Below are 16,979 nucleotides of genomic sequence, written 5' to 3' on the forward strand. Positions count from 1 at the left end.
GCCTGCCCCTTCTTTTTTTTTTTTTTTCTCTGAGTTCCAGCAAAACCTCCCTATTCAGTCAGGCTGGCTTTCTTTCCCACTGACTAATCTTTTGGCATATAGGCACAGCCTGCTCCTGAGACTTTGAGATTTCCTTCTACCTGGACCCCTTTGTTTTTAACTGGTGCAGTATGACACTAGCAGCTTCCTTTTGAACACAGTAAGATAACTAGACAAAATATTCAGTGTCTGATTGGGAACATGGGATAACAAATACACTTTAATAAAGAATGTCTGTAAAACAGAAGCAAGTCTTCAAAAGTTTAATAGTTGTGGAACCAGAATGTGCTGAGCCCTTGCTGAGCAGGAACACTGAGGCTCAAGCTCAGCTGCAGGCTGTCTGCAGACCCAGACATGGAGCACTAGCTCAGCTCATGGTAAATTATTGGGTTTAAGATTCACTCTTAACCCCCTGACTTCAGATCCGCTACTGTAAAATGACAGGGAAAACCAGTTACTCTAAATATAAACTAGCTCAGTTTTAGTTATGATTCTCATTGTGAAGCCTAGGGCTGTCCTGCATCCTCAGAAATGTCATTTCCACCCCACCATCCCAGTAGCCCAAGCTGGTTTTTTGTTTTGCTAGCTGCAGCTCACATTGGCATTTTTAAAATCCCAGCCAGAGCTTTGCTGCACAAGGAGCCCTGTTTTCCATGCCAGGGGCACTCTTGCCTTGGGAGCAACCACACACTGCTGGCCCCTGGGCACTACATGAAAGGAGCTGGTGGGACCAGTCCATCTCCAGTGGGAAAAAAAACAAAGTTGCGCTCTTTCCAGGCTCAGATGTGAGAAGATCCAGGATGCACTGGGCATGTAGAGCCTTAGAGTTAAACATATTTGACTCCCATTCCCTGGCAGATACCTCTCAATGAGTCCTCTTTCCTTTGTTTTCACACAGGACATCTGGGGTGTGTTGTCTGTCTGCCCCAATTTTTCTTCTGGGCTCAAGATGTATTTCAGAGCTCCACTTTCCTGGCCTTTATTTCCTCTCTGTTTTTAGTCAGGCATCTCTACTTATATGGCAAGCACAGGCACCAAGATCTGCCTACAACTGCAGTTCACATCTTGCATTCTGGAGGTGAGAGTCTTCAAATTTGATTTGTGGGTTTCCATGTTCTTAAATAGAGAAGGCCATCAAACCCACACCTTATGTCCTAGATAAATTCTCTAATCTTTAGTACCTCTCATACAACTTGGTGTTTGTTGTTTGGGGTTCTTTTTAATAAAAAAAAAAAAGAAAATATTGATCCATTTTATAAGTATAACACAATTTTATAAGTATAACATTGGTGTCTACCTCCGAAGAACCTTATGGGTAATGGTTTTGGCCACTCCACCCTCAGATTACAGGTTATTTTTAGTCCCACCCGGAGATTTGTAACTCTTTTCCAAGCATGGGACAGGGAAACCAAGCCCATAACTCTGTTCCAAATACCACTCCTCAGACCTGAAATTAAATATTGCAAAATATTTGCCCACATGTTTTGCCTAGTTTTTACCAGACGTTGGCCTTTAAATTAGTTTTCTCTAGTCCTCAGAGTGACTCCTGAGATAAAAACAGCCGTAAGGACATTAAGGAGAGTTTTCACTCGCACCTCAAATATAGCCTATTTGTGCTTCCTTAAGGCTGAAGATGTAATACTTAAGATAGGCTTTCTTCTCAGTCAGGAATGAAAAATACCAATCCCAAATGTGGACTGAGCCATGTCGCATTATTGCTCGGGACCAGTAGATGGCAACCACCCATTGCAGTGTCAAAGGTAAGTGAGATTCAGGTAGGGGATTTATTAGGTGACAGCTTGAGCAACAAAGCTCTGCTACTCCACGCGAGGAGAAAGCAGAACTTGTATTTTTCACTCCTTCTTATACCTCTCCCTTTTGGAAGGGAGCAGTGAGTTGCCCTTTTACATAGTCAGTTTTGACAAATTATAATTGTGACAATTCATTTGACTAAAATATCTTATGGTTGCTCCTTACTGCTCATATCAGTCAAAAAAAAAGAAAAAAAGACAATGGAAAAAAAAATCCAATACAAACAGACTGCCTTAGCTTCCACAGGAATAGCCTCAAGTTCTTGCCATTATTAATTAGATTCCTTATTACTTTAGGTGGAAGCAGTTAGAACTGAGTAACAATGAATCTGAGATTGGAAGTAGACTTCCCTCTAGGAATTGACTGAGGCTATTGACATACCAGTTAATTAATTCTGGTTATATGAGTGGCCTCACAGAAATTTTTTTGACATGATCAAGTTTGAAGAAATTCTAATTTTTTTTCCTACAACTTTAGATTAAAAATTATTCATTTCTAGGAGCAAGAACAGTAAAGATTTGAAAAAATACTCTTAAAGAACCTTGCATTTACACTTCAGAAAAGAAGTTCCTTCATTAAAACAGGAGAAGAGTTAGAGAAATATATCTATAACCTTACTAGAAGGATACTTAACTGCCTGTAGTCATATTAAGTTTTCCTTTAGCATTGATTTAACCATATTTTGTGCCTTTGTTTTCAATAAGGATTAGTATACATTATACATGTATTGATGCACACAGAAGTAGAGTCTCTAGTGCAGCAAAAAACCAGACCTTTAGACCTCTGAAGGATTCCAGCATCACCTTACAGTGTCATTTGCAATTTAAAAAAGAGTACACTTCAACTAGCTAAACCAGGCAAGAAGAGCACTGGCACTTAGTAAAAGCAAACCAAAGTACTTTGCATTACTGGCATGCCTCCTTCCCAGTTCTCAACCACTTTGCAAACCATTAACTTGAAATGCATTAATTTGCACCCTTGCAGTACAAGGTGTATGTTTATTCTCAGAACTCACACCTTTGCTAGGAAGGCTTAAAAGGCCGACTTGACAGATAAAGTATAACCTTTGCTTTTGTTACAGCTACCGCTTGATCAGCTGTGAATTTCTGTAAGTGACAGTGACTTTGAAATTAGGAGAAAACCAGCTGGCATCCATTTCCTAGTGAATACTAGAGAGGTGATATTAGGAATAGCTTCTGAAATCCTTTATGAAACCCATCAAACTTTTCTCATTATTTCCTTAATCTCATAATAACATTTATACTCTAAAACTCCCTACTTTTTAATGAGATTTGAGAGGTTTTTTTCCTCTTTAGAGAACTTAAAGGGCTTCAACCCGATTATAAAATTTGAGGAACTTTATTTGCCTTAGCATGCAAAATTATGCAACTTGTATATGTTGTTTTTCTTGTGGACCCATGAGTTTTGTTAAGGGTCCAAGAGTTATCTTGGATTCTTCTTGCAGAGAACTGCAAAGCTAGTTAGATTTTTGGTGGGTTTTTTTTACAGAATGGCAAAGAAAAAAAGTCTGAGTGATTTAGAAGGAATTTTTAGACAAACAATAAAAATACTGCTCTGTTCATAGTCATGCTTTTTTAAGTTCAAATGTTTGAGAAGGACAGATAGTTTTAAAGATTCAAGGTCTGTCATTGGCATGAAGGGCAGAGAAAGGTCTCACTTCTGGTATTTATCACAACAGAAGTTTGCAAGAGACCTCCAAGGACAGTAACTCTCCAGTAAAGTTTAGTTCATGTTCAAGGGAATCCATGTGGAAATTCCCTTCCACTCAATACTTCATACACATCACTGATCACAAAATACACCCTCATGCAATGTAATAATCATAGCAGGACCTGCCTCAAGGTCTGGAATTCTATGTGTTAGATATCTAAGTAAGGGTCAGAGGTATCTTCAAAAGCTTGTGCCGCGTTTCTCTCGTGTGCATTGAAATGTGTGCACAACGAGCTGTGACAAAGTGCTCTGAAGATCATAGTCTGGTAAAAGCGTGCACACCTTATGTACAATGGTAAAAAGGCCCTGGAAAAATGTAACTGTAGCCTTTTCACTCTTCTGCACTTTCTAAAATTGGAAAAAGCCCCTATTGTCCCCTACTACTGTGCAGAAAAAGAATCTCTGGACTGTTTTTAGCAAAACATATCTGTTTCTTTGATTGAGACACTGGAAATGTTCCTTGTTGAGCAAAGCCATAGCATGTTGGCTGGCAGACTTGTTTGTTGGATCATGTTACAGTGAAGAATGAAAATATGATTGAGCACTGAAGCGAGTGCTTGAACATTGACTTTTAAACAAAGAATAAAGTACAGATTTGCATGGGGACTTTGCTTACCTGATCCTTATTTCAGATGCTGTTTGAAGCGTAATTTGAAGGAGAGATAACCAGGATCACAGTCCAGTAATGCTGAGAGATTCTGAGGTGGTGCTGGATACTATCCATTACCATTGCTTGCAGCGAGATTCAGGGATAATCAAACTTGGCATAATAAATCACCAAGATAAGATGGGTAATGAAAGAATGTGAAATGCAGAAGATAAGTTTGTGTTTCTCAGCAGTGTTCAGCAGTGACTTTTGTAATTATTGACTAAACCTTAAAGCCTGAGGTAGTCCTTATTCAAATGCCTTAATCTTTTTTCACATTCTCTCCTTACAACATCTCCTCACATTTCCACAATGAGGGAAAGGAAGATGACAGATCCACTTCATTCGTCCACAGATCTGAGTGAAGGGAAGGAGAAGTTAAGACTGAAAGAAGAGGTTGGCCTGATTAGTGGCGTGTCATTTATTGCAGGCACCATGATAGGCTCGGGGATCTTTATGTCCCCTGAGTGGGTACTACATCACATGGGGAACCCTGCCAGCAGCCTGCTGATCTGGGCAGCATGTGGTCTCCTGGCCACGTTTGGAGCCTTGTCGTACGCTGAGCTTGGAACAATAATTAAGGAGTCTGGAGGAGAATATATTTACATTTTGAGGATTTTTGGTTCTTTTCCTGCTTTCCTTTTTGCCTACACTTCTGTTATCCTGGTGAGACCAGCTGGCTTGGCAGCTGTCTGTCTGAGCTTTGCTGAGTATGCCATCGCGCCGTTCTACCCAGGATGCTCATCTCCACAGGTTGCCATCAAATGTACAGCTGCTGCCTGCATCTTGGTTTTAACTATCATCAACTGTCTCAACGTGAGGCTGGCAACATCTGTTATGAACATTTTTACAGCTGCCAAGCTCTTGGCTTTGTTGGTGATCGTGGTGGGTGGGTTGGTGCTGCTTGCCAAGGGACAAACTCAGAGTTTTCAGAATGGTTTTCAAGGCACGACTGCAGGTATTGGCACAGTTGGAGTGGCATTTTACCAGGGACTCTGGTCCTATGATGGATGGAACAACCTAAATTATGTAACTGAGGAACTGAAGAAGCCTGAGGTGAGTGAATGAGTGAGTGAGTGAGCTGGGTTTTACTTAATCCTGCTGTTAATATGTTTGATTCTATCTGTGATTGTGTTACAAAAGGTGATCAAGGGGTTTACAGTGAGGGTGGTGAGACACTGACACAAGCTGTGGATGCCCCATCCCCAGAAGTGTTCAAGGCCAGTTTGTGTGGGGCTTTGACCTACCTGGTGTAGTGGAAGAAACCCCTGCTCATGGCATGGGGGTTAGAACTAGGTAATATTTAAGGTCCCTTCCAATCCAAATCATTTGTGATCCTATGAAAGTCCTAAAATACTCCATTGATCGGAAAAAAATTATTAGGCAGCACTTGGATGCTTTGGGGATGAAGTTTTATCTCAGTGTTTAGAGGATCTCGCTGTAGACACCTAGATTTGTTCAGAAAAGCACTCACTGCTATAATCCATAAAGGATTCTTAACACCACATGTTCCCTTAAAGATTTGATCCATAATCTATGCATCAGAAAACTCAGAAAACTACTTTATCTCTCCCTGTTGCATGGAGGGGCAATTTAAGAGCAAGCTAAGCCTCACTGAAAAAGGAATCAAACTCTCTGAATGATCCCTATCTTTAAACATCTACATTTTAGCATTGTGCTATAGGCACTGAAGTAGCTCACCTGCATCTCACATCAGCCTTCTCTGCACCATATTACCCATTTTCACAGATCAAACACTGCAGCAGTGAACAACTCTTACTTTGCAAGAGTTGCGTGAGTGCAGAGTTTATAGAGTGTGCTTTCTACCAGTGCAGCACACAAGATCCTGAAGATTAAAGGAAAATACAGAGTTAAATATTAACCTGAATGGCAGCCAAGATTCCAGGGCCACTCTCTCCCACAGGATTGTGAGCACTGATATTCAGGCCCTTCCAGAGTGGAGACAACAACATTAGGAATTGCTATATCTTGTCCTGTGTTGAGGATGGGGAATGCAAAGATTGGTATTTCAGGTTCTCAGTTGCCATTTCCCAGTATTTTCAGTTGCGTAAGACACTGTTGATTTTATTGAGTCTTATAATGATCCTGTGGTGTTCTAAGACACAATCCTGCCATTAAGAAAAAAGAAATATTTCCTTCCTAGAGCAAATCCCCTTTGAGATTTTGGTATCAAACCCCTGTTCTGATTTAAACTGTAGAGAAGTTAAATGTGATGCAGCACACACTGGAACTTTGTCCATGGCAGTGAGATGTTTATGGGAAGATGCAGCACACCAGGAGACATAACACACTAGTAATGAATAAATCAGTGTTAAAGTAATCAAGAAGTATGCAAAAGACATCTTGGGCAGCTATGAATCAAAATCTTTTTAATAAGGTTTGGTGGGTCCTTTTTGTTTGATTTATTTTTTTGGTTGGTTGTGGCGTTTTTCAGACTAACTTTGGAACTGTACAACCTCACCATTTGCCTGACATCTTTGGGAGACTGGTGTGAAAACTGCCATGTGAATCTGGATCTATGTCTTGTTCTGAGGAAAAGCTTAGGGAGCGGAGGAATTTGAATGAGAGACGTGGGTGGTGGCAAAAACAAAACAAACAAAAAAAGCACAGTGCAGGCATAAATGTGCTGCACCTAACACTGCTGTCATCCCTTTTCCAGGTGACCCTTCCCAGAGCTCTGATGATTGCCATTCCTTTGGTTACATGCCTGTATTTGCTGGTAAACGTGAGCTACTTGGCAGCCATGACTCCCTCTGAGCTGCTGTCTTCAGGAGCTGTGGCCGTCACTTGGGGGTGAGCTCTGTGTGGGGCAACACAGGCAATGCAGCCCCATGAAATACTGGTTCTCTCCTGAGTTTCAGGAGATTTAAATGTTATTCCCAGAGGGAATGGCAGCACTGCATTGATCAGGCCAGGAAGACCTGTCAGGCCATGTTACAGAGAAGAAGAGGGTGACAAAGATACTCAGAGGGCTGAAGCACACTACTGTCTGAGAGTGCTGGGACTGTTCAGCTTGGAGGAGAGAAAGCTCCAGGGAGACATTATAGCATGTTCCAGTGCCTGAAGAGGCTACAAGAGAGCTGGAAAGGAAGTCTTTACAAGGGCCTGTAGAGGTAGGACAAGCTGGAATGGCTTCAAATTGAAAGAGAATGGGTTTAGATTAGACATAAGGAAGAAATTCTTTCCTGTGAGGGTGGTGAGGCACTGGCACAGGTTTCCCAGAGAAGCTGTGGATGCCCCATCCCTGGAAACATTCAAGGTCAGGTTGGAGGGGGCCTTGAGCAACCTGGTCTAGTGAAAGATGTCCCTGCTCATCGCAGGGGCTTGGAACAGGATAATCTTCAAGGTCCGTTTCAACCCAAACTGTTCTATGATTCTATAATTCTGTGGTTCTGTGAGGCCAAGCCTGACCGGCTTCATCTGGCCACGGTCTCCAAGGTGCATCTAGGCTGCCAAGATGGCCCATCCTTTACTCCCCATTCTCATTCATTTACACTGGGAACCTGTAGCTCCCCCCCCACTCATGTTTTACCTCATGGAAAGTGTCCATAAAGGAGAGGTGAAGGTCACACCAGGAGCATCTCCCCACAGGCACTGGGAATGCAGCAAGGGTACATATCCAGACCGGGGGACTGAGAAATGACCCACATTTTAGATATTTCCAAATATCTAAATGAAATGGAGAGGGCAATGTGCTGCCCTGCTAATGCATAAGTGGGGGGTTGGGAATGAGACAAGAGCCAACTGTGTGAATCCTGTCCACTTGGTACCTGGAATTTAGAGCAGACCAGAGTCTTTTGGCTCGGTTTCTCCATCTGGGGGGAAATGGAAAATGACACTGATCTCAACAACACCTTTGAGAGGTGTTATACACAGGTTGGGTAGCTTTTGGTAACTGTAACTTCAATTGGCTTGCGCTTTTCCAGAGCTACAGAGAAACAGTTTCTACGTCTCATCAACCTGAAGTGTTTGGTGATATTAAATAGTTTCTGTGCAAGACAAGGAATTTAGGAGGAAGAGACCATCAGGAGAGGTGTAGACACCATCAATGATCTTCCACCAGAACACCCAGCCTTTGTCTAAATATTTCCAAAGACATAGAATCCCTGATAGCCCTTAATGAGTTGTCTGGCAGAAATGATGACATGGTGTATCCACGGATTATGTGCTGCTCATCCTCTTCCTAAAAAGTCAGCAGCAGCTTTGCTTCTGTGTGCATTTCACAAGATCTCCCATTTGAAGACCTGACCGAGCTCTTGCTGGATGTGTTCCCTAATAGCCTTTCACCGTCATTATGAGTAGGAGCTTTTAAAGGTCTAGTGCTTTGTTTGAGCATGTCACAAAGCCTCGCTAGCCTGCAGTGTCATGAACTTTCCCTGCACTTCCTTTCCCATCATTCCTAATTAACAAGTTATTCTTGAGCTTCCTCCTTTGTAACACATCTCCTTTTCCTGCCTGATTAACCTTTTCACCCAAGAGTGCAATTCAGGAAGAAATACTGAACTAGTGACAGGAAAGCTGGGCACTCAAAGGCTGAGGACAGGTAGGAAGCCAGACTCTGAGGAGGGGGTGATGTCTGTGGCTCACAAGCAAGAGATGCAGTTATTCAGGCCATTAAGAAAGAATGGGAGGAGTATAAAGAAGCCAGAGGAGGACTTGTCACATTTAAATGCATTTATTCCCCATATGAGAGGAAAACTGCCCGAAAGAAACATTGTTCAGTGGTGAGAGGTGCAGCCACAAAAGGAGCTCAGGAAGCTCTTCGCAGTGTTTCTTTGATGACAGTGATTTAACAGCAACTGCAGGTTTCAGTTTGCTAGTAAATAAAGTGATCTAAAAAGCATCTGAGTTTTGAATTTTTGCCAATTAGATAAACAGAGTGTTTGTGTATGTGACAATTACCCCAAACACCAGCACTTATTACTCAATTAGTACTCTTAATGCTGCTTCATTTCAGAAGACAATCTTCACTTTTAGGTGAGAAGATTATCATTCCTTCCAAATGTTTACCTTGAACTCTGTTTGTAACTCTGCTACTTCTTCTGTTAAGGAGAAAGCAAACCAGAAATGTCTGAACATGCTTTAGAACCAAACATCTGGAATTCAAACCATTGCTTTGGCTTAAGCCTGATTCACAGAATAGCAGTAATAGGTGCATGTGGGATTAAAGGGTTAAAATCTTATGCATAGTGAAGAAGAGGTTATAACACAGAATATTTCTTCCAGTGTGACAGGAACAGTTTTTCTGTGATTTCCAAGCTAATATTGTTGGTTGTGATAGCAGTATCTTCAGGCTTTTTGCCACAGCATCAGTACACAAAAAAGGTGGTTTTGCCTGTGGTGACAGCTTTGTACACCACTGCAGTGTGGATAGAAGTAGATCTAAATACACCAAGGAGGAAGAAAAGCTGTCAGACAAGACATACTTACTAGTTGCTAAATATTATGGGAATTGCAAGAAGACTTTAAATCATTAGAAAGACTTTGGGAAAAAATCCCGTGTAATACAAGAATAATGGAGGGAAGAAACCTGTCTGGTTCTAGAGTGAGTATTCAATACATCTGTGAACTGCATCTCATGCTGTGTACTCTTTGCCACCTCAGGGACAAAGTCCTGGGCAGCTGGGCATGGCTCATCTCTCTGTCGGTGGCCCTGTCTACGTTTGGTTCATCAAATGGCACGTTCTTCAGCGGAGGCCGCGTGTGCTACGTTGCTGCCAGGGAGGGCCATATGGTAAGCACAAAAAAAGGGTCTGGTTTGCTTTGAGCAACTTCACCTTCTCGTGACACTACAGCAGAGAGGAAAACACTGTGTGTGTTCAACTGGCAGAGCAATAGCTCTTCAAGGGCTTTGTTCCTTGCTCAAAGACTTTAATCCCCATCTCCTTCCTGTTGTCTCTGGGCTTTCTTCTTCAGTCAGGTACTTTCAAAAAGGTACATATTCACATCTGGCCTGAATTTTAAGAACACCTTTGAAATGAACCACTCAAACACTGCTGCACTGGGGCACCAGGCACAGGTTGTGGGGTGACCCAGTCAATACACCTGCCAGGGAAGGGGAACCTGGCCATGCTTGTGTGTGGTAAGGCACCTTTGCTTGCACTGGGAAGGTAGCCCAGCACCAGCCAGCTGCCTTCACATGTTATACTGACTACACAGGTTGGTCTCAGGGGTGTTCCAGCCTTCTCATGGGTAGTGCAGCTTAGATGCAGCATAGGATATCTCTGCTCTTCAAGCCTCATAGCAATTACAAGGTGACACCAAGCCTCACATCCCTCCTAGCTTGGGTTTATCATTGGTTTTGTTAGGTGGGCCAAATCTGGTAGCCCACTGGAGGTCAGGCTGCTGCAGCTCCCTCCTCCCTGGTCCAACCAGTAAGTCCAGCATGTATTCCCAGTAGCCACACACACGCAAACACAGGTATGAAACACATTTATATACACACACACATACATGTATAGCTGTATATGTACATACACAGACAGCAGGGCACATAAAGCTGCACATACAGACACACCTGGGGCTCACACAAACATCAGCACTAACAGCACCAAGGGCGTTTGTTACCCTCTCTGGCTGATCAGGGGTCTATTCGTGGGAAATACATATAGAAATATATGTACACTGTAGGTCCCTCCAGCGGCTGGGCTGACATTCAGCCCCTGGATCCCAGTCTCCCCATTTGCTGGTACCTGGGCATACAAGCCTCTCAGGTTGCTGCCCATCCCAGCTGCTGATACAGACCCCCTCACTCACAGGTACAGCCCCCAAACACAGTTAACCACACTGCTCCACAAAGAAGAGAAAAAAGGCTGAGCTGTATTTGTCTTCCTCTGTTTTGAGCAGGCTTCTTGTGTTCCTCCTGAACCTCTCTGCTTTTTTTGGTCCTTCCCACCCATAGCATCTCAAGGACAGGTTTGATGGGGTTTGGAGCAGCCTGGTCCAGTGAAAGGTGTCCCTGCCTACAGCAGGGATGTTGGAACTAGATGATCTTTAGGGTCCCTTCCAACCCAAATTATCCTATGAAACTATGATTCCATCCCAGTTCCACTCCTGGTTCACAGCAGAGAATCTTTTATGCATATGAATGACCAGGTTGGTGGAAATGACTGGACTGGTGGTTGCTGGTTTTGGTGGTTCCTGGTTTCAGTGGTTACTGGTTCCTCAACTTCTCTCTCTAAGGACAGTGCCTGCTGTATCATGGCAAGTTCTGTGCTGAGAAGTGCACAGATGGTCTGAATTTGACCATACCAGACTATGAGCTGAACGTTTATGCCATTTCTCAGACACTCAATATTTTGGTTGGGAATTAAAAAAAAAAAAAAAAAAAAAAAAAAAAAAAAAAGTAGCATTTCTCATTAAACTTTCCCAATGAAACAAACCATAAAGAGGCTACTAAGCCTCTCTATGTTCTGAAACAAATCCTGGTTTAATTTGTAGTTATGTAAATGTTTCAGGGTTACTCCTTGGCTCATTTTCCAGTCATCCCAAGAGCAGTCAAGTCCCAGAGAGATGTGACAGAGGGCAGAAGAGTGGCTCCATGGCAAAAGGTCCTCATGGTGGTCAGGAAAGCTCTAATTTGACTCAGTCTGTCACATCAGTAGTTTGAAAACCTCATTTTGTCTGCTCAAATTGAGAATATTTGATATGAAACCAGTGAGACACAATAAAAATACCCTTGAAGGAGTTTTCTGTATTTACACTCCTCAGAGTTGGTCTGGTTTTATATGCTGCTTATTTGCTGATTACGAGTGGCTCTGGCTGCAGGCAAAGCTCCCACCAGCAGCTGAGGGGGATGATTGAGGACCTCTGGGTCCATGATATGATGATACAGTGTTTTGCTTTGTTTTTCAGCCAGCTATTCTGTCCATGGCTCACGTGCGATGCCTCACACCCTCCCCTGCTCTACTGTTCACATCTGCGATGTCTTTAATAATGATAATTTCAGGAACCTTCACCAGTATCGTGAACTTCTTCAGGTATGTGTGTGTAGGGTTTCTGTTTACATCGCCTGTGCTCCTGGGTTTATACGTATTTATAACATTATATAACATTGTTTATAAGTATTTTCTCGCAATATCTTTTTGAGGCTGGGCTATTGCTTTCTAACCAATACTGGGGAGAGGAGGAGGGAAGAAAGAAAAGAAAGAGCTTGGGAACCAGCACCTTTGCAATGCATGAATGCTTCTGTCACTATAGACTTAACTGAATGTGATTCATCCTAATTGAAATGTATCTGTAATATTCAGATAATTTTAAAGTTCTCATTGTTTGTGCTAGAAAGGTAATGAATGGAAGAACTACTAAATTTATATCAATATTCACCTTTTTAATTTAAGATATGAACATCTGGGATCTGCAAGGCAGGCCTGACATTCCTGGATGATCTCACCCCAAGTTTAATGCGGTCTAATTTTTTTCCTTTTCTTCCAGTTTTATGGCATGGCTTTTCTATGGCATGACTATTTCTGGGCTCCTGTATTTAAAAATCAAGAAACCAGAACTGCCAAGATCTTACAAGGTAAAGTAATAACATAAAACACTCACATATTTTCATATCTTGTTCAAATGACTAAGAGAACATTAAGAGAAAAGAGTGAGCACTGGTGGCTTATAGATTTAAAGTGGTTGTCCTTCCTTTTTTAATTTCAAGTTTTGTCTCAGCAAAGTCAACAAGGGGTGAGATAGTGTGAATATACAGGCATCGGTCAAGGTTGAATTCTCTGTCTTGATAAGCTAATAATGCCCTGCCTCCTCACTATGGAAAATGTATCTACCATATCCTCTTTTTTTCTAAAAGATTTAAGTGGTAAATGAAATATGATCCTGATCAACAATATAATCACCTGTTTATGCTCGCAGACCCTGGGCAAACCCCTTGGAGGGTAAGCCAGGCATAAGAACCTTGCAGAGGAAAAAAAACTCAGGTGGGGTGCCCCAAGTCCTTTGAGATGACATGGGGACAGGTTTGTTCCCCAAAAAACAGATAAAAGGAAGGAAATCAGGAGTCACGTGTTCTTCCCCTGATGCTATGAGCGAGCTGATCTGCAGTGCTTCCTCAGTGACTGAGGATTATTAGTGAATGCACAAGGCACCCTCCTTTGAGGAAGGGTGGCTTCAAATTGAAGTTTAAATGCTTTCTGACCAGGCTTACAGAAATTGCCTCCAAGATTGCCTGTCCACCTGTCTGTCAACACATGAATAAACCTTTCTGTGCAATGGTGCTAAGCTGATTTGTATACAATTACTCTGTGTTTTGTCTACAGCTTGGCTTTTAGATGCAAGATAGTAGGGAGAGCCAGAACAGACGTGGTACAAAAGCCAGTAGTTTGCATCTTCAGGTCTAGGAGGGCAGGAAAGACCAGGGGTTAAGGTGTGATATGGTGGTGTAGCTCTTGCAGGGGTGTTCAGCCTTTGAGTGGGGGTAGGCTGGGAAACAGGATTGCTGAATTAATTGGTATTTCTAGGTAATACCCCAGGTTGCAGAAAGGTTTCCAGAGTTGTCCAAACCCACAGTGGCCCAGAATTACATGAGTCTTTATGCTGATGTTTTCCTTTCACAGGTCCCAATTATCATCCCCATAATCGTGCTGATGGCAGCTGTGTACCTGGTCTTAGCTCCCATCATTGATCAACCCCAAATAGAGATCCTCTACATCGTCCTGTTCATTTTCAGTGGTGTCATTTTTTATTTCCCACTGGTTCGCTTCAAGTACCACCCTCGCTTCTTAGAGAGAGTCACTTTACACCTCCAGTTGTTGCTGGAAGTTGCTCCAACTACCAAGGATGCAAACTGAGATAACATCTGCCCTTCACATGGCTGCCTGCACCTCATGGTTTATCCCAGCACCTTGGTTTTCAAGGCTCAGAAAATATTATTCTGTAAAGAGGAATAAGTAGAATGAGAGTGACACTAAGTGTCTAGGTGAGATGGACTACAGCTATGACTCCTCATGTTTCCTTAAAATTTTGGGGACATGTCTTTCTCCTTTTCAGCTCTGCCTTGGCAAATAACATATATATTCCAAAGGAATATGTGCTTTTATACTTTTCGTCCCAAGAAGGGCTGTTTCTCAGAATCCAGATGTTATATTTCAAGGTAAAAGGCAGCAAAAGACAGACAATGAAATATTATTCCAATAGCAGGCTGGATCCCTAAGCCATTCCTGGCAATGCCTTTAATTATTTACACCCAGTTTTGCCCACTGTGACTGCAGAGCTTCTCAAATCAATAAAGCAATGGCTCATCATGCCCACAACAAATAAAACCTTTTCCACTCTGGTGTTTACTCTGGGAAGACCTTGCTTCTTCCAGTCCCAGCTGCACAGTAGCGACAATTCTTTCTCTGTCTCAAAAATCATCCCACATCTCCCACAGAGAAACCTCTGACACAAGGCAAGAAATGCTTTAAAGCTCTGTCAGTTTACTCAGTTGAGAATGCACTTCTCATCTCGGATCCATCCATTCATGATGAGGACACAAGCAACATCACTCAGGTACCAAAAGTCACCCAGCATGCTTCCCATAATTCCCCTGGAGACAAATAACTTATTTTGTGACAAAGTGAGAAAAAAAATACAAAAACACAGCTCCAACCAAAAATCCCAAGAGCATTTGTGCCAGCAAGATACTCTCGTTGGGAATTAAAGAAACCACGTACTGGGCTACTCTGGGAGAAGTGTGGCCAGCAGATCAAGGAAATACTCCATGTCTCTTTGGACTCAACACCTGAAATCATGCATCCAGTGTTGGGCCCTGCTGTTCAAGGTGGAGTTATAAAGAGCACCTGGGCCCTTCTTTGTAATGGCAACTCAGAGCAACTGTCACAAGCTGTGACTTGAGATGTTCAGGCTAAACTTGAGGAAAATTTCTTCACCATGAGGGCAGTGCAGCCTTGGAGAAGTGTGCAGGAAGATGCTGAGATCTCAGTTCTCTTACATTTTGCACCACAGCCATTTCCACTGATCTCTATGATTCTAAAGGCACAGCATAAAAGTCATGGGCTGTGCTTTCACCCTCACCTAACACACTGAAGTCACTGTTGTTTCCCATTATCCTGAGGCGCAACTGTTTTTATCCTGTTCCAGGGGAAGGAGAGGTATTATATGCTGTTTTCTTCCCATTTTTCTAGATTGTTCCAGAATGAGACCTGTCCTGTCATAGACTAAAATGGTCTAGGAGTTAGTCCCTAAAATGCTTTGTTAGATCTTAAAGCACTAGAAGTTTTTCAGGTCAGAAAGTTTTCTGTCAGCATTCTTCTACAGAACCCGCTACAACCCTGCTACCTTTTACCTAATGTGCTACGATCCTAGAAGAGGGTCACTTGATCCTCCAGGCCTCTTCCAGCCCATCTCAGAGTTGTGTATCTGATTACAATCTCATTCTGCAATGCCACCCCCTCCGTTCCCTTGAGTGGTGATACCAGCAGTTACAGGATGAGCCAACAGTCTGCTTTTCCAAGTGTTAGGTATGATAATGGGATAGGCCAGTTGCCTCTCATCTAAATCCTTCAATTAAACAGTGTTTAGGAGGATTTCCTTCCGCTGATTTTCACTGGAGTTGCCAACAAAGGCCAATGAAGGAACAGTTTTTCCTCCTGAATCCCTTGACAATGTAAAATTCTTGGGATTCTCTTAAAGGAGGAGATTTACTTAGAAGGACTGATGAGGTTAGGAGCTCTAGGTTACCTTCCCCCCACTGCCCCAGTCTCTTCACCTGGTGTCAGGGAAACTTCTTAACCGAGCTGCATCTCAGCTACTTATCTAAAAATTAGGATAATACAATTTCTCTGATTATAATTTTTTGTAAACAATCTCTTTTTCTTACACGTATTTATGAAGCCTATCACATGGGGCTGTGCTCTAATAAAGAACAGGAAAAGACTTAGCACTTTGAATAAATAGCCTTTATATGTTATTGGTTTGTGTATGGGTATAGGGGAGCTGGAAAGCTGCAATTATCATACTTTGCGCCAATCTCATTTTCTATAGATATTACTGTAACAAGATTTTATTTATGTTGCCTGGGATTTGCAGGTGTTTATAATGCCAAAACAAGATCTGAAAGCTTAGAGAATTGCAAGTGAATTACAATAAAATGGGCTTAATTACAATTGAGTTCATGTGTCTGTTTCTGTTTTTCATCCAAGAAAGACAATTCCATAGAAATTTTACTGCATGATCATAAACAATCAGCACCAGGCTTATCTCTCCTTGGTCAGAAGGTTTAACAACATGCGTGGGTGCTCATATGTGCATACACTCATTTTTCAGAATGATTGCTTATCTATTCAACCCCAGCATATGTAAATTGGAAACTCTTTTTCTTTCATGAGACATTTACAATAGAAGTGCCAGGAAGAGGCAGCAAGTCCTTACCATTCATTCCTGCAGCACAGTGAAACTCTGACAGTGGATTGAGCTCTGTAGCTGCCACTGGTACAGGTTGTACTACAAGATCTTATTGGTCCTGTCTGTTTCCAAAGCTCCAGATCCCTGTGACCTGTGCTTAGACCCTTTCTTCACAGGCTCAGAGGAAAAATGGACTATCAGCATTGACCTCAAAATAATCATAAGATCTCTACTTCACCTCAAGACTGTGAGTATAATTGAATCCCATCCTTCAGCCAGCAACCTATGACAACCAGTTGGGTGTTTTACCTTGGTACACAAAGCTGAATGCATTCCGGGCTTTTTCCTGACTTCCTCAGAAGCCTCAGAGATGGGCTGC

The 16,979-nt window shown here is 42.4% G+C and overlaps 1 protein-coding gene across 1 annotated transcript; it reads left to right on the plus strand.

The window, feature by feature from the left end:
- The first annotated feature begins 4,469 nt into the window (after positions 1–4,469).
- On the plus strand, positions 4,470–16,335 carry LOC103622867 (b(0,+)-type amino acid transporter 1). The gene is made up of 6 exons (XM_017744903.1): positions 4,470–5,284; positions 6,909–7,042; positions 9,854–9,983; positions 12,104–12,228; positions 12,683–12,770; positions 13,813–16,335. Exons 1-6 carry the CDS (start codon positions 4,541–4,543, stop codon positions 14,044–14,046), a joined length of 1,455 nt encoding a protein of 484 aa, XP_017600392.1. The 5' UTR covers positions 4,470–4,540; the 3' UTR covers positions 14,047–16,335.
- The last annotated feature ends 644 nt before the right edge of the window (positions 16,336–16,979 follow it).

Source organism: Corvus brachyrhynchos, unplaced genomic scaffold (genome assembly GCF_000691975.1).
Source record: "Corvus brachyrhynchos isolate BGI_N302 unplaced genomic scaffold, ASM69197v1 scaffold116, whole genome shotgun sequence".
Taxonomy (NCBI): domain Eukaryota; kingdom Metazoa; phylum Chordata; class Aves; order Passeriformes; family Corvidae; genus Corvus; species Corvus brachyrhynchos.

Bases quoted from the DNA above. Each gene is read 5' to 3' on its own strand.
- LOC103622867 (XM_017744903.1), top strand. From the start codon at position 4,541: ATGAGGGAAAGGAAGATGACAGATCCACTTCATTCGTCCACAGATCTG. The intron at 5,285-6,908 runs GTGAGTGAATGA...TCCCTTTTCCAG, and splicing joins AGGAACTGAAGAAGCCTGAG to GTGACCCTTCCCAGAGCTCT. The intron at 9,984-12,103 runs GTAAGCACAAAA...TTTGTTTTTCAG, and splicing joins CTGCCAGGGAGGGCCATATG to CCAGCTATTCTGTCCATGGC.